This window comes from Dermochelys coriacea, chromosome 3 (assembly GCF_009764565.3).
Source record: "Dermochelys coriacea isolate rDerCor1 chromosome 3, rDerCor1.pri.v4, whole genome shotgun sequence".
Classification (NCBI taxonomy): Eukaryota; Metazoa; Chordata; order Testudines; family Dermochelyidae; genus Dermochelys; species Dermochelys coriacea.
The window spans coordinates 143,318,398-143,343,123 of NC_050070.1; the positions used below are offsets into that span (position 1 = coordinate 143,318,398).

The 24,726-nt window shown below is 41.0% G+C and overlaps 1 protein-coding gene across 5 annotated transcripts in view; it reads right to left on the reverse strand.

The window, feature by feature from the left end:
- SMYD3 (SET and MYND domain containing 3) overlaps positions 1-24,726 on the reverse strand; it is a 675,358-nt gene that overhangs the window by 90,037 nt on the left and 560,595 nt on the right. For all 5 annotated transcript variants that reach the window (XM_038393975.2, XM_038393979.2, XM_043512275.1 and 2 more), the window contains one exon: positions 18,414-18,524. In XM_038393975.2, the coding sequence (XP_038249903.1) occupies positions 18,414-18,524 (111 nt within the window). The remainder of the gene's footprint in view (positions 1-18,413; positions 18,525-24,726) is intronic.

Genomic DNA, 24,726 nt, shown 5'->3' on the forward strand with positions numbered 1-24,726 from the left:
CAATAGTGTCTAAGAGACTTATGAGCACAAGTTGCATTGAATATCAGCAGAATTTGCACTCTTGAATCACACAAGTGTTTTTGAAAAATCCCACTTGTAGAGTATAAAGCAAGTTGACAGGAACTAGGACTGAGGAAAAGTGAATAATAAATTGGCGTGAAAGTGATTTTATATGGTAAATAGAGAGTTTCTTGGAATTTTATGGAGAGCGGAATGAAATGTCATCACTGATGCTTGAATTAATTAGTAGTGAGTTTGTGGCCAGAAAGATCTGATATTTGTAATTAGCTTGATTGCTCTTGCACTGTTACTTCACTAACCTAGTGAGCTTTTTTTTTGTCACAATGAAATATGGAAGAGCCAGGAAGTTAGCCAAGAATATAAGCCTTATATCCATATTTCTTGTTAAAGATTATATTAAATGAAACCCTTCAGATCACATGAGTATACTATATTAAACTGTCCTCTTGTGAACACATATATACACTCTCTAGGTAAAGCTGAATTAAAAAAAAGTTTGCATCACTAGAGGAAAAAAGAAACCATGCTTTGCCAGTTACTTGATTAAAAAAAAAAAGACATTTTGCCTTCATATTTTCATTACTCTCAACAAAAATGGAAAGTGATTTTTTTTCTCAGGTAAAACCTAGGGGACAGATATGGAAAATACTTTTTTTTTAAAAGTGAATTTTCAACCAGACCATATGTGAGATAAGTTGTGTTTTGTGATGGGATTATATTTTGATCATTTTTATCATTGAAAACTGGTCAGTAAGGAAATTTCATATATAACCACATTCTGTTGGTTAATTCCTCTGGAGTTTACAATTTGTTTCCCTGTGAAGCCTAAATACTCCTAATTTAAATACAGTCACTATTTGTAACAATGGCTTCAAGAAGAACTGCCCAAAGAGTCCTGACTGGATCAATGGTTTAAACACAAATGCTAGTTTCTAGTCTTGGACTGGAGCAAAAAAGCACGTTGGCACTACATAAACTTTGCTTTCTCCTCAGACGAGAGGGAGACTCAGAGGGAGACTCTGGAAGGAAGTGTGCAGGACCCGCAACAGCTAGGAGTCTACAAGAAACTCAACTGAAGGTGGTAATATTTCTTGAAGGAAAAAGTCTTGTTGGGACAGCAGCTAAAGTTTTGCAAGTGAAGATGGCAGAAACAATGCAAACTGGTCTTTATAAGTAGAGACTTTACTATCTTCAGAAAGATGCGGGGGGAATAGAGGGAGGTTTTATTGTTTACTACAACTACAGCAAGAAAAGCAAAGAAATTCCACAGTCATAGCTCTTTGTTTGGTTTGACCTACCAGAACCACTCTCAGTATCACTTCAAGAATTGGTCACAATGAAATGCTTCAAAAGCAGGGCTATCAGCTTCTCTCTCCCAGGCAAGAAATGCATCAATTCTGCAGTGTCCCTATCTACAGCCACTCCTTGGAGAAGGAGATCCTGAACCCTAGTGACCAGCTTAGCTCCATGAAGACTAGTTGACAAGCAATGTTTCTCAATGAGATTAAAATGGAATATTAATTAAGATTAATGTCATTGGTTTAGTATCTCTTTTCCTGCCCCTCCTAGGAAAATACAGCGCACCTAAACATCCATTCTACTGCAGACTACCAGAGAATTAAACCCATGTTATTAGCGAAGATTCCCCTCACACGGTTTTTGGCACTTTGTGTACTGTATTTATTAGTAACATATGTATTACTATAGATTGTAAACTGCTGGTTACATGGATAAAAGCAAATATACACTGCAAAACTTCTTCAAATAGTCCTTTTGATGGATCATAGCTACCATATTTTACAGTCAGCTGAAAAATCATACTTTAGAATTTCCTCCTCTTAATGCTCAATCTCACCAGAAGTGAGTATTATTAATTATTTTGTATTATTGTAGCATCTAGGAGCCCTAGTCATGGACCAGCACCCCCTTGTACTACGTGCTGTACAAACACAGAACAAAAAGGCAGTCTCTACCCAAAGCCATGTGCCAGCTTGCTGTGGGCTCAAAAAAAGTACATTTTAATTGATAAGAAATTAATTAAATATGGACTTCTGTGCTCAGTAATGTTCATTGAACCATAGCTGAGTTACAGTTTGGTCAACCATTATTTGACAATTACTATCTGACAATTTATTTACTAAATAAATTCCTCCCCTTTAATTCCTCATGCTTGCCTTGCCTTGATCTGCCAGTTTGGCATCACCCTTCTAAGTCTTCCTAACAAGTATTCTCTGAAGAATATTAAGTACCTTTCCCTCAGCTAGAGACTTACACACCTCTCAAACAATCCAAGACTCGTCTGACCCAGGACCAGATATTCACAAAGTCGGCTTTGAAACTAGGCATCTCAATTGATATGGTACTGCACTATCATTCCGCAAAGATGTGGTCTTAAAGTATTGCTTTTAGAAAAGAACTGCTTCTTTATCATAATTACAGGAGCCTCAAACTAAATTTGTTTCAGAGTAGCAGAGGTGTTAGTCTGTATTCGCAAAAAGAAAAGGAGTACTGGTGGCACCTTAGAGACTAACAAATTTATTTGAGCATAAGCTTTCATGAGCTACAGCTCACTTCATCGGATGCATGCAGTGGAAAATACAGTGGGGAGATTTATATACACAGAGAACATGAAACAATGGGTGTTACTATACACACTGTAATAAGAGTGATCACTTAAGGTGAGCTATTACAAGCAGGAGAGTGGGGGGGGGGGGGACGGGAAGAAGGGAGCCTTCTGTAGTGATAATCAAGGTGGGCCATTTCCAGCAGTTGACATGAATGTCTGAGGAACAGTGGAGGAGGTGGAAATAAACATGGGGAAATAGTTTTACTTTTTGTAATGACCCATCCATTCCCAGTCTCTATTCGAGCCTAAATTAATTGTATCCAGTTTGCAAATTAATTCCAATTCAGCAGTCTCTCGTTGGAGTCTGTTTTTGAAGTTTTTTTGTTGGAGAATTGCAACTTTTAGGTCTGTAATTGAGTGACCAAAGAGATTGAAGTGTTCTCCGACTGGTTTTTGAATGTTATAATTCTTGACGTCGGATTTGTGTCCATTTATTCTTTTACGTAGAGACTGTCCAGTTTGGCCAATGTACATGGCAGAGGGGCATTGCTGGCACATGATGGCATATATCACATTGGTAGATGTGCAGGTGAACGAGCCTCTGATAGTGTGGCTGATGTGATTAGGCCCTATGATGGTGTCCCCTGAATAGATGTGTAGACACAGTTGGCAGCAGGCTTTGTTGCAAGGATAGGTTCCTGGGTTTGTGGTTCTGTTATGTGGTTGCTGGTGAGTATTTGCTTCAGGTTGGGGGGCTGTCTGTAAGCAAGGACTGGCCTGTCTCCCAAGATCTGTGAGGGTGATGGGTCGTCCTTCAAGATAGGTTGTAGATCCTTGATGATGCGTTGGAGAGGTTTTAGTTGGGGGCTGAAGGCGATGGCTAGTGGCGTTCTGTTATTTTCTTTATTGGGCCTGTCCTGTAGTAGGTGACTTCTGGGTACTCTTCTGGCTCTGTCAATCTGTTTCTTCACTTCAGCAGGTGGGTATTGTAGTTGTAAGAATGCATGATAGAGATCTTGTAGGTGTTTGTCTCTGTCTGAGGGGTTGGAGCAAATGCGGTTATATCGTAGAGCTTGGCTGTAGACAATGGATCATGTGGTGTGGTCTGGATGAAAGCTGGAGGCGTGTAGGTAGGAATAGTGGTCAGTAGGTTTCCGATATAGGGTGGTGTTTATGTGACCATCGCTTATTAGCACCATAGTGTCCAGGAAGTGAATCTCTTGTGTGGACTGGTCCAGGCTGAGGTTGATGGTGGGATGGAAATTGTTGAAATCATGGTGGAATTCCTCAAGGGCTTCTTTTCCATGGGTCCAGATGATGAAGATGTCATCAATGTAGCGCAAGTAGAGTAGGGGCATTAGGGGACAAGAGCTGTGGAAGCGTTGTTTTAAGTCAGCCATAAAAATGTTGGCATATTGTGGGGCCATGCGGGTACCCATAGCAGTGCTGCTGATTTGAAAGTATACATAGTCCACAAATGTGAAATAGTTATGGGTGAGGACAAAGTCACAAAGTTCAGCCACCAGGTTTGCCGTGACATTATCGGGGATACTATTCCTGATGGCCTGTAGTCCATCTTTGTGTGGAATATTGGTGTAGAGGGCTTCTACATCCATAGTGGCTAGGATGGTGTTTTCAGGACTGTAGTTTCCTCAGGAAGTCAGTGGTGTGTCGAAGATAGCTCGGAGTGCTGGTAGCATAGGGCCTGAGGAGGGAGTCTACACAGCCAGACAATCCTGCTGTCAGGGTGCCAATGCCTGAGATGATGGGGCGTCCAGGATTTCCAGGTTTATGGATCTTGGGTAGCAGATAGAATACCCCTGGTCGGTGTTCTAGGGGTGTGTCTGTGCGGATTTGTTCTTGTGCTTTTTCAGGGAGTTTCTTGAGCAGATGGTGTAGTTTCTTTTGATAACCCTCAGTGGGAACAGAGGGTAATGGCTTGTAAAAAGTGGTGTTGGAGAGCTGCCTAGCAGCCTCTTGTTCATATTCCGACCTATTCATGATGACGACAGCACCTCCTTTGTCAGCCTTTTTGATTATTATGTCAGAGTTGTTTCTGAGGCTGTGGATGGCATTGTGTTCTGCACGGCTGAGGTTATGGGGCAAGTGATGCTGCTTTTCCACAATTTCAGCCCATGCATGTCGGCGGAAGCACTCTATGTAGAAGTCCAGTCTGTTGTTTTGACCTTCAGGAGGAGTCCCCCCAGAATCCTTCTTTTTGTAGTGTTGGTAGGAAGGTCTCTGTGGCTTAGTATGTTGTTCGGAGGTGTGTTGGAAATATTCCTTGAGTCGGAGACGTTGAAAATAGGATTCTAGGTCACCACAGAACTGTATCATGTTCGTGGGGGTGGAGGGGCAGAAGGAGAGGCCCCGAGATAGGATGGATTCTTCTGCTGGGCTAAGGGTATAGTTGGATAGATTAGCAATATTGCTGCGTGGGTTAAGGGAACCACTGTTGTGGCCCCTTGTGGCATGTAGTAGTTTAGACGGTTTAGTGTCCTTTTTCTTTTGTAGAGAAGCAAAGTGTGTGTTGTAAATGGCTTGTCTAGTTTTTGTAAAGTCCAGCCACTTGAGTTACAAACTAGATTTGCAACTCAAGTGCTCTGAGATTGTACTGGTGCATTCTGTAGATTAGTAAGTGGTTCCAACCTCCAAAGAATTCCCTTATCCACCAAATTCATGACGTCAGTAGATTTAAACAGCTAAAAATATCTTTGTTTTCTCTCAGCTCCACTTTTAGAATATCCTTCTACTTACAGAACTGCAGAATCTTGAGTATGGCAACTAAATTCTGTTTCAACTTGGACTCCATCTCAGCTGTGTTATTTTTATTTATCTTCAATAATTTTCAGTTAGGCTAACTAAAATTCATGCTATCTCAGATTACTCACAAATTTGCTGGCAAGAAATGCTTTCCTATAATCCACACTGTCTCTAAGTCTGTGTTTGTAAACATTATTATTGCTATTATTTATACTGCAGTAGTTCCAAAACCCCAGTCAGAGCTGGGCTTCTAGTGTTTTAGACACTGTACAGACTCAGTGTAAAAGAAAGTCCTGAAGGGCTCACAGTTTAAAAGGAGAGAAGCCAGACAAAGTGTAAAGGGCAAAGGATACAACATGTTAGTAAGTGTTCAAGGTGGCAAGTATCCGGTGCATGTATTGTTGGTGCTGTGGTTTTGAGTTTTAAATATAAATTATCTCTAAGTGTTCATCTGCGTAGCCATTAATTTGTTTCTTAAACCAATAATTTGCATTGTCATTCAGTCACACAATACAGTGTACACACCAACGGTGACTGGAGAGTTGAAGACATTTACTGAAAAGCATATCTGTTACTTATGGCAGGAAAGATGACATTATATGCACGGACATTTAGGCCTATCTGCATTACAATCTGTGTTCTGGCTAACCCAGGCTGGGTGCAGGATGTAAATGTCAACAGACCATCTTTTGACTGTAGTAAAGGCAGGGATTTACTATAGGTGTGCTACATTAATATTCTTGTAAAGAGAGCATAATATATTGTCAACTGAAATCACAAATCGGTGTCACTTTGACTTTATAAATATATAGACTATAGGTTTGATAGTTCAAAAATTATTTAGACAGTAAGTCCCAAAGAAACATAGAACTACTCTAGACTTGAAATAATGTCTCAGAATTGATATATAGCATGACCATGACGACACTGGTTATTTATATCCATCTAGGTAAAATTGTTTTATTTTGTAAATTGCAAGGATAAATTCAATTAACTGAATTTATTCATTTCTAAAAAGTAACTTATTTATACTATATATAGCCTATATCCACTAGTATTACATAAGATCGTAATTCAGAGAAAATTAACTATTCTCTTACGTCACAGTACTATACTCAAACCAGAATAATACTGAGCGTGCAGCAAAACATACACATGAACAAAAGAGAACAAGTAGATCTGAAGTCCATCAGAGGGGAGCAGAATAGAACACCGCTGGTCGTATCAGATGAAGAGGCATTTACAGGGGAAAGGGAATTAATTTTGACTGGTCAACGCTGTCTGACTCTGAGTAGCAGTATCCAAATAAAGTCAGAGAAAGATGAACTTAAGGGAAGCAAAACTGCTTGCAAAGTCCTGACCCTAATGGTGGCATAAGCTTAAGCAAAGTAATTAATTCAGGAATGCTTAAAAAAATTACAAATAGTGGACTAGACTACAGCCTTGCAGATTTCCTCCACTGAAGCATGATCTCGACTCTTTCATCCCATTAAGAAAAAATGTCATGGCTCTCTTAACTTCTAGGGAGCTGAACTTTCTCTCAAGGGATTTAGAGGAATTTGGACATGAATGGGGAGCACACTATTACGGGAAAAACACGTGAGTTGCTCTTGGCAAGAAAAGCTGGGGAACCACCTTAACTTTGTGAAAGAACAGGACTGAAATAAGATACTGCACAATTCTCCAGTTCTCATGGCAGAAATTATAGCTAGAAGAAGCAGAGCTTTAAGGCTTACTGGTGTCAGAGAAATGTGAGAAAGTGGTCCATAAGGGGGTTGGTGTCAGGCATTATAAACCAAATATGAAGTTCAAAGAAGAGGAACATTCCTGATAGGTTGACAGATATTGGAAAAGTTGAGACACAGAGGGATGGCCCCTTTATGGAGCACAGTAATAGGTGGTCCTGAGAATGGATGTTTTGTCCTGGAAAGTGCTCAGTGTAACTCTCTGTGAAAAGCCTTCTTAGAAGCAGCAAGACCATGAGAAAGGGAACAAAATGAAGGCCATATGCCTCTCAACAAACTATGACATTTTTATGGACTTGGTTTATGGATTTTAACAGCATATTAATAACCTTTCCAGAGGTGCCTTCACCGAGCAAGATTAAGTTCTCATGTCAAAGCATCAAATCTAGGAACTGGAGGTTCAGATGGCGTATTTGAGTTTGTGTTAGGCTCAGAATCCAGAAAAGCTTCAATGCTTATTTGGAGGAGATATGTGAATCAAAATATCCTGGAGAACAGTGTCCAGAAGATTGTTTACTAGATCTAGTGTTGTCTTTCAAACAACACCTTCTGGTTTTCTCACTGCACCCTGTTCTCTACATGTTTGTTTTGGACTCTTGGTTCCCAGGGTGGGAGCCTGTCTTTATCTCTGTGTATTGTTCAGTGGAGAATGCATGGTTAATACTATACAAATAATAAATAAAAACAAATATAAATAATAATTAGTGCTGACTGCAGTGTCATGGGAACTGGACATTCAGAAAGGAACCAGGCTGCCAGGTGGGAGCTTACCTCTCACCTCCAAAGCCTGAAACACTGATAGAACCAGGCTCCATTCCCCTGGAAGAAAAGAGTTTCTGCTTAAAGCATCTGTCAGAAGATTTACATTTTTTTTCTAGATGGCTAGCTCTGAAAGTAATGAGATTCTGTTCCTCCCAGATGAGTTAATAGGGTTGGACTCCCAGGAGACAACTACCCTCCAACTCCTATTTTGGCAGTACAGATACCCTATGACTATGAAACTGTCATACCAAATTGAAACTGGTTTGTGTCACTGAATGTGAACAGATTTTGGCAGACTGCTCTGAAGTCCAGTCTATTTATATGAACTGGAGTACATTTTCTGTGCCCTCTGGCAACCGAAGTGAGCCTCCAGGATAGTCCAACAGACCCATGCCCATTGTGACCAAAGCCCATGGAGACAATAGTCTTGAAATAACCAGGAGAGGTAGGCTTTTGTGATGAGAGGGATCAAAATCCATTTGTCAAGGTCTGACACAGTCTGCGGGCCCAGGCTTTGATCAGGAAAAACTGTAAATTCCAAAGATGGATCAAGCCCAAAGAAACTTCACACCAGAGGACTCTGAAAGGCTGAAGAGATTAAGCTTTGGTTGAACCAACATCTGAGACTAGAAATTAGAAATGTTTGCCTTTGCTTTCAGTGTCATTTCTGGCATTAAAAATACTCTGTCCGTGACTGCTTTGAAATGCATCCCAAGAGGATAAGATCCCCTCAAAGGACCAGAGCACTGTTGGATTGGTTGTCAAGTTCCAGGAACAGATTCAGGGTTCATGTCACCACCACATGGCTCTGCAGAAGGGTAACTGTTTATCAGCTAGTCATCTAGATAAGGAACCAGTGATATGTTTCAGTAACTTGTGATTACTTCAGTTAACATCTGGAGGCTAATGTCAGACTGAAGGGGTGGGTGGAATATTGAAATGTTGATCCCAAGGACAAAATTTGGGATATTGTATTTCAAATTCTGGGGTGATCTTTAGCTGATCTCAAGTGGCATCTTGAGATCAGTTAAATAAATGGCTCTCTTTTTCCCCTTGCAAAATTAGTAGTTTCAGCAGACCTCTCTCCTTCCCAGACTTGTAAAAGGAAGAAGAGAAACAAACAGTTATCTGTTATATCTTCTGGAACTGGATAGTTTTGACTAGTCTTGTGTCTTTGACCATATCACTAGCAGCAATGCTCATAGAATCTTGCGAAGAGCCACAGATCTTCCTCCTTTGGGTCCCAGTTTGTTTCATGCTCCTGTCCCCCGCCCCCAACATATTTTGGGATGATTTTGAGATTTCATCTTTAATATTGCGCCTGGAGAACATAGAATCATAGAATCATAGAATATCAGGGTTGGAAGGGACCCCAGAAGGTCATCTAGTCCAACCCCCTGCTCAAAGCAGGACCAAGTCCCAGTTAAATCATCCCAGCCAGGGCTTTGTCAAGCCTGACCTTAAAAACCTCTAAGGAAGGAGATTCTACCACCTCCCTAGGTAACGCATTCCAGTGTTTCACCACCCTCTTAGTGAAAAAGTTTTTCCTAATATCCAATCTAAACCTCCCCCATTGCAACTTGAGACCATTACTCCTCGTTCTGTCATCTGCTACCATTGAGAACAGTCTAGAGCCATCCTCTTTGAAACCCCCTTTCAGGTAGTTGAAAGCAGCTATCAAATCCCCCCTCATTCTTCTCTTCTGCAGACTAAACAATCCCAGCTCCCTCAGCCTCTCCTCATAAGTCATGTGCTCTAGACCCCTAATCATTTTTGTTGCCCTTCGTTGTACTCTTTCCAATTTATCCACATCCTTCCTGTAGTGTGGGGCCCAAAACTGGACACAGTACTCCAGATGAGGCCTCACCAGTGTCGAATAGAGGGGAACGATCACGTCCCTCGATCTGCTCGCTATGCCCCTACTTATACAACCCAAAATGCCATTGGCCTTCTTGGCAACAAGGGCACACTGCTGACTCATATCCAGCTTCTCGTCCACTGTCACCCCTAGGTCCTTTTCCGCAGAACTGCTGCCGAGCCATTCGGTCCCTAGTCTGTAGCGGTGCATTGGATTCTTCCATCCTAAGTGCAGGACCCTGCATTTATCCTTATTGAACCTCATTAGATTTCTTTTGGCCCAATCCTCCAATTTGTCTAGGTCCTTCTGTATCCTATCCCTCCCCTCCAGCGTATCTACCACTCCTCCCAGTTTAGTATCATCCGCAAATTTGCTGAGAGTGCAATCCACACCATCCTCCAGATCATTTATGAAGATATTGAACAAAACGGGCCCCAGGACCGACCCCTGGGGCACTCCACTTGACACCGGCTGCCAACTAGACATGGAGCCATTGATCACTACCCGTTGAGCCCGACAATCTAGCCAGCTTTCTACCCACCTTATAGTGCATTCATCCAGCCCATACTTCCTTAACTTGCTGACAAGAATGCTGTGGGAGACCGTGTCAAAAGCTTTGCTAAAGTCAAGAAACAATACATCCACTGCTTTCCCTTCATCCACAGAACCAGTAATCTCATCATAAAAGGCGATTAGATTAGTCAGGCATGACCTTCCCTTGGTGAATCCATGCTGACTGTTCCTGATCACTTTCCTCTCCTCTAAGTGCTTCAGGATTGATTCTTTGAGGACCTGCTCCATGATTTTTCCAGGGACTGAGGTGAGGCTGACCGGCCTGTAGTTCCCAGGATCCTCCTTCTTCCCTTTTTTAAAGATGGGCACTACATTAGCCTTTTTCCAGTCATCCGGGACTTCCCCCGTTCGCCACGAGTTTTCAAAGATAATGGCCAAGGGCTCTGCAATCACAGCCGCCAATGTTAAGTACAAACATATATAAATGCAAAATAAATAAGTAAACCTGAAAATATCGATCAGGATAGAAAGTCTCCTGGAAAGTCTGGACACTGACTTTTGGAAAGCAGCAGGAACAAAGTTAGCAATTCAAAAAGAAACCTCACAATACTTTATATCAGTGGTGGGTAACCTGTGGCCCGCATGCAGCCTACATCTCCCATTGGCCGGGAACAGCGAACCGTGGCCCCCTGTAGCTGTGGGCGGCTGTACCTGTGGATGGTTGACGTAAACAAACTGTCTCACGGCCTGCCAGTAGATTACCCTGATGGACCGCATGTGGCCTGCAGGCTGCAGGTTGCCCACCACTGCATTATACTGTATCATTTGGGTTTATCTGGAATATATGCTTCTTGAGGGAGGGATGGTATCTTTCCCTATATTTTGTAGAGTACCAGCAATCTAGTGTTGCTACTGCAAAGCCTTTGCATGATAATCCACCAGTGATGAACATTCAACAACAGGTTTCAGAGTAGCAGCTGTGTTAGTCTGCATTCGCAAAAAGAAAAGGAGTACTTGTGGCACCTTAGAGACTAACAAATTTATTTGAGCATAAGCTTTTGTGAGCTATAGCTCACTTCATCGGATGCATTTGGTGGAAAATACAGTGGGGAGAATTATATACACACACAGAGAACATGGGTTTTATCATACACACTATAAGGAGAGCGATCACTTACGATGAGCCATCACCAGCAGCAGAGGGAGGGGAAAGGAGGAAAACCTTACATGGTGACAAGCAAGGTAGGCCATTTCCAGCAGTTAACAAGAACATCTGAGGAACAGTGGGGTGGGTGGAAGAAATAACATGGGGAAATAGTTTTACTTTGTGTAATGACTCATCCATTCCCAGTCTGAACGAATGGACACAAATCAGACGTCAAGAATTATAACATTCAAAAACCAGTCGGAGAACACTTCAGTCTCCCCGGTCACTCGATTACAGACCTGAGAGTGGCTATCCTTCAACAAAAAAACTTCAAAAACAGACTCCAATGAGAGACTGCTGAATTGGAATTAATTTGCAAACTGGATACAATTAACTTAGGCTTGAATAGAGACTGGGAATGGATGAGTCATTACACAAAGTAAAACTGTTTCCCCATGTTATTTCTCCCCACCCCACTGTTCCTCAGATGTTCTTGTTAACTGCTGGAAATGTCCTACCTTGCTTGTCACCATGAAAGGTTTTTCTGTCCCCCCCCCCCCCCCCGCTGCTGGTGATGGCTCATCTTAAGTGATCGCTCTCCTTACAGTGTGTATGATAAAACCCATTGTTTCATGTTCTCTGTGTGTGTATATAAATCTCCACACTGTATTTTCCACCAAATGCATCCGATGAAGTGAGCTGTAGCTCACGAAAGCTTGTGCTCAAATAAATTTGTTAGTCTCTAAGGTGCCACAAGTACTCCTATTCAACAACAGCAATTATATAATAGGTGGAATATGCCTTTGTGGGTTTTAAATAATAGATGAAATCCTGGCTCCACTGAAGTCAATGTCAAAACTCCCATGGGCCCTGATTCCACACAATGTGTCTATAGTAACAGAGAGAAAATGTATGGAAATACAATCCCAGTTAAACATTTGCAAGGGATATTCTAGCTCAGATGCAGATGGATTGGCCACTGTGCAGGAGACCCAATTTTAAGAATACCTTAGTGAAAGAGTACTAAAGGAAAACAATAAAATGAGTAAACAAATAAAACACTTATGCCATTACATTATAATTAGCTCTGGCAACTTTCAAATGTTGGCCAAATGGAAAAATGACTGGGGATTCAAATTCAAGTTCATTGCTTCTGACCTTGACAGCACCTACTACTAAATAAAGAATTTCAAAAAACAAACTAGGCTAAAACATTAAATCTTGGCTCCCAATTAGAAGGACAACTCATAGCAAAGAGATTCAGTAAACACAAATCTCTCTGAAATCCTTGGCTGAAAATGTAGAACATTAACAATACCTTGGATTATGACAGTGGAAAAAAACAGTCCCTCATTTAAAATGTTTGTCATCACTGTAATCCCATCTTTAATTATAACTGATCTTAGGGACTTTTGTGTGCTGGAATGGTAAAACACTGCCAAGACTTTAGCTTCTAGGAAGGAACAGTTTCCAAATCATACTGAAGGTTGATCTTAAAATGTCTGCAACAGATAATAATGTATAAACCTGTCAGAGGTACAATGAATTGAAGACATTACAGTAGTAATAACTTAACTACTGACAGTCAGCAAGCACCCTGTGAGCAAGTTTTCTGAAGGTTTTCTTATTACATTTACTAACCTGCCCTTCAGTGTAGGTCAAAATTGATTATTTTTATTAGTTAGAGTTGTGACTCATGCCATTAAATTTGGTGGTAACCCAATTTTCTAAAGAAGAATCTAAATTTTACTTCTGTTGATCTTACAATGAGACTATGTTAATTTTCCATTTTCAAACATCCAATGACTAGGTAGTGAGCTAGGCTAACAGTCATTACCAAATGTGATAGGACAGTGTTGTGTGGTCTTTACATGTATATGTATTGATAGTTAGACAACTATTAATGCATACTGATGTGCAGCAGCCCCAGCTTGGATCAAGGCAGCATTACAGTTGGTGCTGTATAAATATATATGAAGAGACAGACTCTGACATGAATATCTTACAGTCTAAGACCTAGATAATGGAAGCCCTTTGTAGGGGAACTACAGAGCTCACCAACCATGGTTGGGGGAGTGTTAAGGAGGATTATGCCATTAGAAAACTGGAAGCCTCCTCTTCTATGCTGTATGAAGTTCCCTTATCTAGTCATGAAGAGTCATGAGACATTGGACAATGACACTGGTGGAATATTTCTGTTCTATGCAATTTTGGGGAAAATGCCCCTTTGATGGAAAATAAACAAATATTCTTTGGTTTCCTGATTGATATATATATTAAAACAGCAGCTGTGTGAAGTTGTTCAGAGGCCTGAACCTTAGAAATAGACCTGGCAGAGATGGATAGTTGAGCAAATCAATGGTGCACTTTAATCACATGATTCTGTGGAGTCACAATTAATCATATAGCCCTTCAATTTATCACATGGATACCACTACCTCATACATACGTGTATGTATATTATGGACCAAATGCTGTCCTTACTTGCACCCTTATGACCCAACTGAATTCAGTGGAGTTCCCCAGATACAATGGAGGGGCAGGATCTGGCTCTGTGTGTATATAAATCTAGTAGACACAGTGGTTAGATTCTGAGGTCTATTATACCAGTGTATATCTGGAGTAATTCTGTTGTAGTCTACTGACTACAGGCTGATCCACTTAATTAATTTCAGATGGCTGTCCCTGAGAGAAAATATGTTTGTTTCAATTTTTATTAGAACTCTAAGATACCACACTACAATAGGCACTACATAAAATGCATAATTAAGTCATACAAATAATAAATAATAATAGTTGCAGAGTTTCCAAGGTACTGCTTCAAGATAGACTGGAATGGGGAAGAAGATCCGACCCCATATAGATAGGACAAAGAATAGAAGAACTAATAAATAATAATGCCTTACAATGGAGCGGGTGCCATTAAAAAACCCAACATTTACAACCCAGGGACCTCAGAAACTGCAATCTTCCCAGATGTAGAACAGGAGAAAACACAGTAAGTCAAACATTTTGGAGCAGCATGCATATGCTGAGTTTGTAAGGGAATCATTATCTTATATGTATATAGTTTGTTTTCTCCTGCAGATGTCAAAGTGCTTTATATAAGTGATTAAGAATCACCATCTCCATTTTAGTAGTGAGGAAACTGAGGCAAAACGAGGTTAAGGACAACATTTGCAGAATTCTGGACGCCCAATTAAAGACACCTTGGGTCTGACTTTCAGAAGTACTGAGCACACAAAGCTCCTATCAACTTCAGCTGGAATGATGACTCCTCAGCAATTATGAAAATCGGGCCCAGGGTGTCAAGGAGAAACTGAGTCCACATTTGAACTAAGTAAATTGTACAGGGTCACCTAGCAAGTCAATAGTGGAGTTGCAAACAGAATCCAGGTCACCTGGCTACCAGTACTCTGCCCAATCCACTGGTCTACTAAACCAACTAGAAATACAGCGTCTTTTAACATACAAAAGAAGAAACATGATTTTCACCCATAAAGGACCACCTTTTGCCAAGTGTTGAGTACTCTCAATACACAAACTTCAACTTGAACCTCCCGAAAGGTTCTGAGCACCTCTTAGCATTAGCTTCTCTGAAAGTAAAGTATCATAAAAAGGTATCAGGTAAAATCCTGGCCCCATTGAAAAGAATGGTAAAACTCCCATTGAGTTCAGTGGGGATTTCACCCATGGTTTTACAGCAAGTTATTGAGTGCCTCCTGTGAGTGTATCCTCCACACCCACTGACTCAAATGCAAGCAGCGAGTGCTCAGCACCTAGCAGGAGTGCTCAGCGCCTTGCAAGATTGGATCCTTAAAGTGCTAATGAGCTAAAAATTCTATATAAAGGAGATGCTAAAGCTTTTTCAGGGTGATAATTACAATGGAAGAAACATTTAAGGACTTATCTCGAGACATAATAAAGCATTCCTCAGCTACTTGGGATTTGCATTTTTATTCATAATGAAATTTTACAAGCTAAAATGCAATAATACTATCTTTGACTATGCCACTGTATTTACAGGGAAATCCTTCTGTTCGCCAGCAATATGGTAATTTACTGTTGATATTTGTTGTCAACATACAGTACTGTAAACTGCTTGTCATCCTTGCAGTCCCAGAGGCACAGCTGTAGCATATTTTCTTGCTGGAGATTTGGCCTTGGTGAAGACTTTTGGGAAAACCCCCACAAAAGCTGGTGGATAACAGGGGCATTCTAGAGGTGACACTCTTGAGCTTCACAGGGAGAACGCACACTGCACTACTGATTGCAGCACTTTTCAGCATACATATCCAACCATTCCAGAATTTGAAAATGATTGCCTCTAGAATAAAGAGGCCTGACACTTCCTGTTCCTTGTTGGCAATTGGAGCGTTAGCATATCTCCTGGCTTACCAACAGCAAGTAATACAAGAGTAACATGGAGGACGGAGGCTTCCAAGTTTGCTACACAGACAAATATATTTATAAAATCTTTCTCTCACAAAGCATGTGTTCCTTCATGGTTATATTTAATAATCTTCAGAGATGTTACTAGTACCGTCTGTAATGTATCTTGCAGTTTTGACCTGTTAGTCATCCTGAATCCACAACTCATGATGGTGAGTTATGACTAAAGAATAACTACTGTGTTCAAGAAAACTATTTTCACCAGAAACTTTAGATAATGCTTACATGAGTGACACACCAAAAAGCAATGGAGCAACTGAATAATGCAATCATTCTCTGAATTCATATATAATTAGAAAACAGAGGTGATAGAAAATTGGTTACCACTTGATTTTCTAAGAATCAGAAAATATATGTATCTAACTATAATGTATCCCAAAGGAGGAGAAGATGGCTAAAAGAACACAATAATACTATTGTCATTGTAAGGAAGAGTTTGAATCTAACATGTAGTTCATGGATAAAAATGATGGGGAGCTGAAATCCAGGTTCTATTGAGTGGCAGTAATATAAAAGTGAAATCACAATTACTAAGTCAGCACAATTTACCAACAGTGTTCAAAAGAGATACAGATATTAACCATGGGACTACAGCAGGACACATCGAAAGGTGTTAGACCTGATCCCAATAGGAAGGTGTCTTCCTAATAGACAATGAATGGCATGCCCTCAATTCCCACAGAAGTCAATGGGAATTGAGACCACCCAGAAGTTGGCATCAGGCTCTTAGCATCTCTCAGGGCTGGGCCTTTGGTCTTTACATTGTAATAATACAGAAACATTGGGGGATTTCAGAATGCTGCCAGAACAAGCCTTCCAAAATATTTTGCAATAACATTTCCCCTGGGAAATTTGCCATTACACAAAATTAATTTTCTCCTACAAGTCTCACTCTAAAAAAGATTAAGGGAAAGAGAGAGACTTTATCACTGTCTGAAGGGCATTTAGAGCACTTTATTATTCTCATCAAGGTGTGTACACGCAACTCCTCTTAAGATTTAGTGGGTGTGATACATGGGCACTTGTGGTACAGCATATTCCACAGATCTTACTTCTTAACTCACTCACCATTTTTCAACATGCTGAGCACTCCTCACTATCGCTACTGTGCTACTTCACAGCCTCCTATTTGATTTTTAGGTAGAATTTGGATGCTCAACTTTCTTAAATGTGGCTGTACCCATACTGAGATGAATGTGTTGGATGCAGCGCACCCAAACAATCCTCAGATGCTATGGGACTCAAGAAAACAGTTAAAAAAGCAGGCAGAAATCCAGCTGCTTCCCTTTATTCTCCTGTTTACAATATCAGTCCAACATTACAGCTATACATTGACATCACTTCACATGCCAAACTCCCACTGATGTCAAAGAGTTCTCCCATGAACAGAAAGCAGTTTATGGCCCTTAGTGTGCAAATAATTCTGCTATGATCCCTTTTCTTTGAAATGCTGGCTGCAGTGCCATAGGATTTATTAGACTTTTCAAGGACTTGGCTTGCTTTTAGGGGCATTGTACTCACCACATCCCTACCCTCCCTCACACCGAGTATCCAGAGGCAGTACATAATTGAAATGGAAATTCTGAATTTCTCTCTCTGTTCTTTGGAGTAGAAATTACATCTTGGATCACACATTATATCATCTCGTTCCTTAGAATCATGTTTGCAACACTTTACGTCATGCACCTCTGTGGTCTGTTGGCAAGGCACAGCTACATTAAGAGAGGGATCCAGAGCTGACATTATCAATTTAAAAAAAAAATTCTATATTTAGTTTGAGGAACAAATACACACTGCTACAGAGACAGACTAATTTCGTATATTCCACAGGATTTCACAACATGTTTGAAAAGTAGCTAACCCAGTTTGTGTTCACACTGTACAGCTATTAAACCATGCTTGAACCAAACTACAGGGGCTTGTTTGTGCCCTGCTAGGGAGCAGTCTTGAACACAGTTCTAATGCTGTTATAGCTTAGTGACCCAATGCTCCACAAACAACTTCCGATCTTCTTAATGGAACTTCCATGCAGAGTGCAGAGGAGTGGAGCCAGCTGGGAATAGAGTTTCACAACACTGGAGCAAATTCTGCTTCCAGTGGGTGCAACAGGTGATCAGTAAATCTCAAGATTTTACTGTTGTATATATTTTTCAAAATTGGTTTAGTTTTAGAGCTAGTGTGGATGGACATAGTTTTCCCTAAAATAATACAACTGTTTTCAGTTAAAAGCAATGATTTTCCTTTTGAAATAATGGCTCAAAGTCACATTAACCCTTAAGTTCAGAAGTCCCTGAAACTCATACTGGTCTGACCTACAATATTTAGGACTGAAACCAAATTCTGGTTCAATAGGCATTACACATTTTAGCAAGTAAGGCTGCTCATCAGGTAGATTATTTGGCCTGCTTTTCTTTCATTTACACTTGTCTTTCACAGGAACATCAACAGCACTGAGGGCAAAGGCCATTTGGTTCTGGATTCTGGCAGTACAAGTAACAAAAGATAAGTCCCTACAAATCGAGAAGGCAATTGATCACAGGCCTTGGGAAATTATATTTCAGTGGCCAGAGATTTTACTCAACTTACCTTTTCTTGTGTCTGGCACAGAAGACAGTTGCATTCAAAACAATACTGACGTTTCAGATGTTTCTGACGCTCACTGCTGGGCATCAGTGATTCAATATAGCTGATAGTGAGCTATGTGCAACAAACAGAAAAAACAGAACTCTTATACTTAAACATCAATTCAGTATACAAGTAGAGCTGGTTGAAAAAAATTACCAAAATATCTTCCAGTCACAAAATCTGATTTCATATAAATGGATACATCCCACTGAGAAAATCTAAATACTATTTTCATGTTAACACTGCTATTTCAAAACATTTTTAGAATGTTTAATTTTGAGAAAACTTTTAATTCTTCAACTTTTTGTCCTGATTTTGAGATGAAAGCAAATGTTGAAGTATCCAAATTTCCTATGGGATGGAAATTCCATTTTCTGACTAACTCGGACTCCAGCACCATCCAAGTGTCTAAAAATACTTTGACTTAAGGATACCACTTTTATTTGAGAATATACATTCTATTCTATATGTGTCAACCAGGTCAGTTTTATTTCAATCCTATCTCACTATTTTAAGTATGTCTATAATACCAATCATTGGAATATTTAAGTGCTGTTTTGTTGTGACTGAAAAAACATAAGACCCTCCTATCTAAACTTGCTAAAAATATTCCCAAGTACTTGCAAGAAGATACACAACAACCATGATTGAAACTAAATAATAATACCTGTATTTCTAGCCCTTTAAAAACCCTAATGCCATTCAGGTAAATTACAATGAATAACAGCGAATTCCTTGTTAAAAAAACAACAACAAAAAAACAAAAAAAAACATTCCACACCAGCCAGAAGAAATTTTAAAGGGCCAGAATCATAGCATTTATGTAATGCTTTATATCAGGGGTGGCCAACCTGAGCCTGAGAAGGAGCCAGAATTTACCAATGAACATTGCCAAAGAGCCACAGTAATATGTTAGCAGCCCCCCATCAGCTCCCTCCCCTTCCACCCCTGGCTCCCATGGGCAGCTCCGCTGATCAACGCTTCCCCCTCCCTCCCCGCACCTTCCAATCAGCTGTTTCGTGGAGTGCAGGAGGCTCTGGGGGGAGGGGGAGGAGCAAGGGTATGGCAGGCTCAGGGGAGGGGGTGGCAGTGGGAAGGGGTGGAGTGGGGACAGGGCCTGTGGCAGAGCCAGGGGTTGAGCACACTGGAAAGTTGGCACCTGTAGCTCCATCCCCGGAGTTGGTGCCTATACAAGGAGCCGCATATTAACTTCTGAAGAGCCACAAGTGGCTCCGGAGCCACAGGTTGGCCACCCCGCTTTATATGTTTAGAGCACTGCACAGGCATTAACTATTAAGAAGGAGATTTTGTAGCAAAATAGCAGTGCAGTTCAGATCAGCCCTCAGCTGCTTAGTCACACGTGCTCTGTATTACAGGATACCCAATGACCACTGAAGTACTCCAAAAAGGACAAAACTAGACATCAGGTCACATTGCTACATCTTGAACCTAGACACTTCAGCTAACAGGGAGACGTTTTTGCATGGCTTAGAGTTAAATCATGAGACTGCACTCAAACAGAAATGACAGGGAAACCTTACCAATTTTCACTAATGACTGGGAAACCCAATTGTCAGTTACTGAGTTTTGCAAGTTAGTGGGTAGTATGAGTAAACAAACAATTAACAAGCAAGCATAATGCCTCTTCTTTGTTCATTTGTTATTACAAATATAATTTCATATTTATTACACATATTAACATAGAATAACTATGTTAAAGAACATTGTTAAAGTTGCAAAGTCAAGCACCCTAAATTTCCACAGGTGTGGGGGGCAGGAGTGGGGCGGTGGATATTATGTGGTCATGTAATTAAAGAGTGTATCATAATGCATACACATAAAGGGATCAAATTAAGGATGCCCAAGCAACTTTTATTCTGGCATTTCCAAACTTCTGAGTGCCTGACTGCAATCTTAACAGGGTGGAAATATGATGCACCAGGTGTAGACCTGGCACCAGGTATTAGCCCCTTAGAGCAAAGGGGAAACCAGGAAGCAGATTATGACTCTCAGCTCAGATCAGATCAAGTATACCTCACAAGAATGTTTCTCCATACTGATCTACCCATAAGCCTCAGTCCTACCTGGGAAAAGGTGTGAATGTGTATCACCTCCATTAAATAAAGACCCAGAAGCTCAAATCTGAATCACCTTCCCCTAAATCTTGGTGGGAGTTGGATTTGAATCACTGGATCTGATCCCCTTCCTATGATTTTAGGTTTAGGTTATATCCAAAACCAGAAGAGACCTAATCTGGCTAAAACATGGTCCAAGATAGCAGAAATCTTGTGGGAACAACCATTCATGTGTTTTTCCTCCATCCAGGGCCAAAATATTGAGAGAAAAGGTCATAAGCTTTCAACACTGCTGAATCTAAGCATTAGAGGTGGTTGAGTCTCAAACCTGAATCACAAACCACAGCCTAAATCTAACAGAGAGTGAACCAATCCTCACTTTGCCCATTTCCAGTCTCCAGACCTGTTCAATCCTTGTTTCCTTTCTGTTTGTGCTCCTGACAAGAGTACCAAGTATGATGCAGGAAACTTTATAAGAGGAACTAAACTGAAAGCAATTTCTTCTAGGCTACTACTGCTATCAGCTGATAACAGTCACTAACAACCTGCTCTGAATTTGAACTTATGATCAAGAAGTGAAAGGCAACACATGATTAATAATCCCTACGATGTGGAACTTTACAACCCCTTGATTTTTTGTGCAGTTAAAGGGTCTGACCCAGCTCCCATTGAAATCAATGGGCATGTTTCCATTCATTTCAGTGGGAGCTGCATTGAGCCCTAAGTGAACAGAATATTTTGTTGTTGCCAGATTGAACTGGAAAATGTAAATCTAATGTTCAAAAACATGACCCCCCTCCCAGTGACTAAGTGTATACTAATCATTTAATCAGTTATACATAGAAGCCCTTTATTAAAGTCTGTCTCTTACACTTGTTTTAATTTTGGATCTGTTCATTAGATGCAAGGCTCATTTAACTTGTACATAATTATGAAATTTTTACACTCATCAAATATTCCTTTAATAGTATTTTGTGTGTAGGATGTACAGTATTAATTATACCATTAATTCAGTTGACCAAAGCTTTACTGCATCCAACTGCATCCAATGATCCCTTTGAGGATCTGGGCTCCAGGTCCCATAATTTAATTTTGTTTAAAAACTGCACTGTAACAAATAACTGTTAATGGGTGTTAATACTATAAAGACATGTTTTAAATAACAGATATTCTGGTTGAAAATCTGTCATCATGTACATACCATGGATCAGTTATAAGAATTTCTAAAGTGTACTTAGCATAGACAAGCAACCAACCACCCGAATTGGTTGTGTACCAGAATTGGTCTTTAGCAGTAGGTCAGACAAAATTACAATGGAAACCCTGCAGCTACTTTAAAGTGGTTACTTAAGACAGGGGCACATTGGACGCCATCTTCAGAGAGGTTTCTCTGAGTGTTTGAAAAATGTTCCTGAATATATATGAATTTAATAGTCCAGTTTATCCCTGAAGGAGCCACTTTAATCTCCAAGGAAATGATTTCTATTTTCTAATCTCTTTTCCCCACACCCCATATTTAGCCAGTATTTTCATTCTTTCAAAAATGAAATGAAAAAGGAAGAAAAAAAACTTTACATAATGCTTACGGCCTGTCCTAAGGTAACAAAAACTAGGAAAATCAATGCTAAGACTGACATTATTGGAGCAGGAGGAGGAGGAAGGTCTTATAACTGGGTATGAGTGACTGGAAGCAAATTTGAGAGACTCCTGTATCCTAAGTTATCATTAGAGACACACAGACTGCAATTTCCACAGCTGACTTCCATCATTTCCTTCTTCCTCTTATTAGATTCAATTATGCTCTGAAATCCGGTACAAATTAGGGTCAAGAGAGCAGTAGGAGATCCTCTCTCTCCTGCTTCAGCAGAGGGAGATCTGAAGTTGCTCCCAGCCCTCGTTTGTTTTCTCTTCACCTCTGCTTCTTCCACTCTGCTGCTCTGTTCTGCATATGCCAGATCCTACTCTCAGAGGTGCTCATCTCCAGCATTTCAAACATCAGGATTTCAGTCAGTTTCACTGTGCTGCTAGTTACACCCCAGGTGAAGCTGTGTGCAGCAACAGCTCAGCCCAATACAAAGAAAGGAGATGAGGAAAACAATAGGGGAGAAAGGCCATAAAGGGAGGGTAAAAGAGTTCTACTAGGACCAAGATTCACGAGGGAATGAAATACAAACTCAAAGTTCCAAATCTGGAGGAGGTTCTTCCACATGGCTCCATTTCCTCCAAAGGGATTTTTTCTCTAAACATCTTCAATACATTGGATGGGTACATAAGAGAGTAGAACTCAGGGCACAGGCCAGACACTGTTTTTTAATGTCATATCCAAAAGGACCTCACATATTGTATGCAACCCAATTGATCATCCTCATCAGAAAGGTTGTCAACGATCCCTCGAGGAGGAGGATGATCTCTTTCACGGGTTTTATTTTTCATGGGTCCTTTTGTGACTGAGGATTCTGATCCTTTAGCCACAGGACTGTTGGCAGACATTGCAGGTGGTGTTGGAAGACAGGGTTGGGCCATGATTGCTGTATGACAATTGTCTTTCCTTTCTTTTCTGGCATTTTTCTGCAACCAGGGCAAGACGATTTTCCTCAAAAGTGGACGTTCCCTCTCTGACAAGTTTTCGCCAGTTATCCCTATCCTGGGCCGCTGTCTCCCAGTGTGCGGTGTTGATGCCCCATCTCTTGATCTTTATCTTGAAGGTGCCTTTAAAGTGTTTCTTTTGGCCTCCTCGTTTCCTTTCTCCTTTGATGAGTTGGGCGTACAGCAGTTTTTTTGGTAAGTGTACATCAGGCATGCGCACACAGTGCCTGCTACATCTCAGCTGATGCTGGATAATCAGGGCCTCAACACTGAAGATTTCAGAGTAGCAGCCGTGTTAGTCTGTATTCGCAAAAAGAAAAGGAGTACTTGTGGCACCTTAGAGACTAACATTTATTTGAGCATAAGCTTTCGTGAGCTACAGCTCACTTCATCGGATGCATTTGGTGGAAAATACAGAGGGGAGATTTATATACACACACAGAGAACATGAAACAATGGGTTTTATCATACACACAGTAAGGAGAGTGATCACTTAAGATGACAGGTTTCAGAGTAGCAGCCGTGCATCCGATGAAGTGAGCTGTAGCTCACAAAAGCTTATGTTCTAATAAATTTGTTAGTCTCTAAGGTGCCACAAGTACTCCTTTTCTTTTTTCACTTAAGATGAGCAACTGAAGATGTTGGCCTCTGTGAGGACACTGACATTGAACTGACCCTGCTGGGATTCAAACCTATGTTTCCAAGGAGCCTAGGAATTCCATATCTGCCACTTAAAACTCTAAGGACTTGACTACACAAATATTTAGTTTGCAGCAAGCTGGGGGTGTGAATCTATGGCACAACTGTTCATATACACCCTGCTGAAACACATTAACTGTTTATCAATGCACTTTGATCTAGTCCTCTTTGAATGGGGACCAGAACAAAGTGCATTAATGAACAGTTAATTAATGTCAGCAGGGTGCACATGGACAGTTGGTGCACGGCAGAATAACACAGGGTAGATTCACACTCTAGCTTGCCACCAACTAAATATCTGTGTTGATAAGCCCGAAGTGTGAGGATTCTGGAATAAATGTTCTTGTAGAAATTGCTTTTTCAATTGCAAAATTCTATATTTGGTACTGATTTTTAATGTGTGTGTAAATATTTATCGTTCTATTCGTATTCTCTATATGAAGTGAGCTGTAGCTCACAAAAGCTTATGCTCAAATAAATTTGTTAGTCTCTAAGGTGCCACAAGTACTCCTTTTCTTTTTGCTCTATATTTCTGTTACTAGGGCCAGGTCTACACTACAGCGTTGCTCCTGCTGATGTAAGTCCCCACCCACTATCTGCCCCCTGACTGCCCCCCTCAGAACTCCCCACCCATCCTACCCCGCCTCTCCTTGTCCCCTGACCACCCCCTCCCGGAACCCCCACCCCAACCAACTCCACCCCCTATCTAACTCCCCCCGCTCCCTGTCCCGATTGCCCCCCCCAGAACCTCCGCCCCATCCAATCGTCCCCTGCTCCCTGTTACCTGACTGCCCCCCGGGACTCCCTGCCCCTTATCCAACCCTCCAGCCCCAGCCCACTTACCATGCTGCTCAGAGCAGCATGTCTGGCCACTGCGCTGCCCAGCCAGAGCCAGACACACTGTCGCGCTGCCC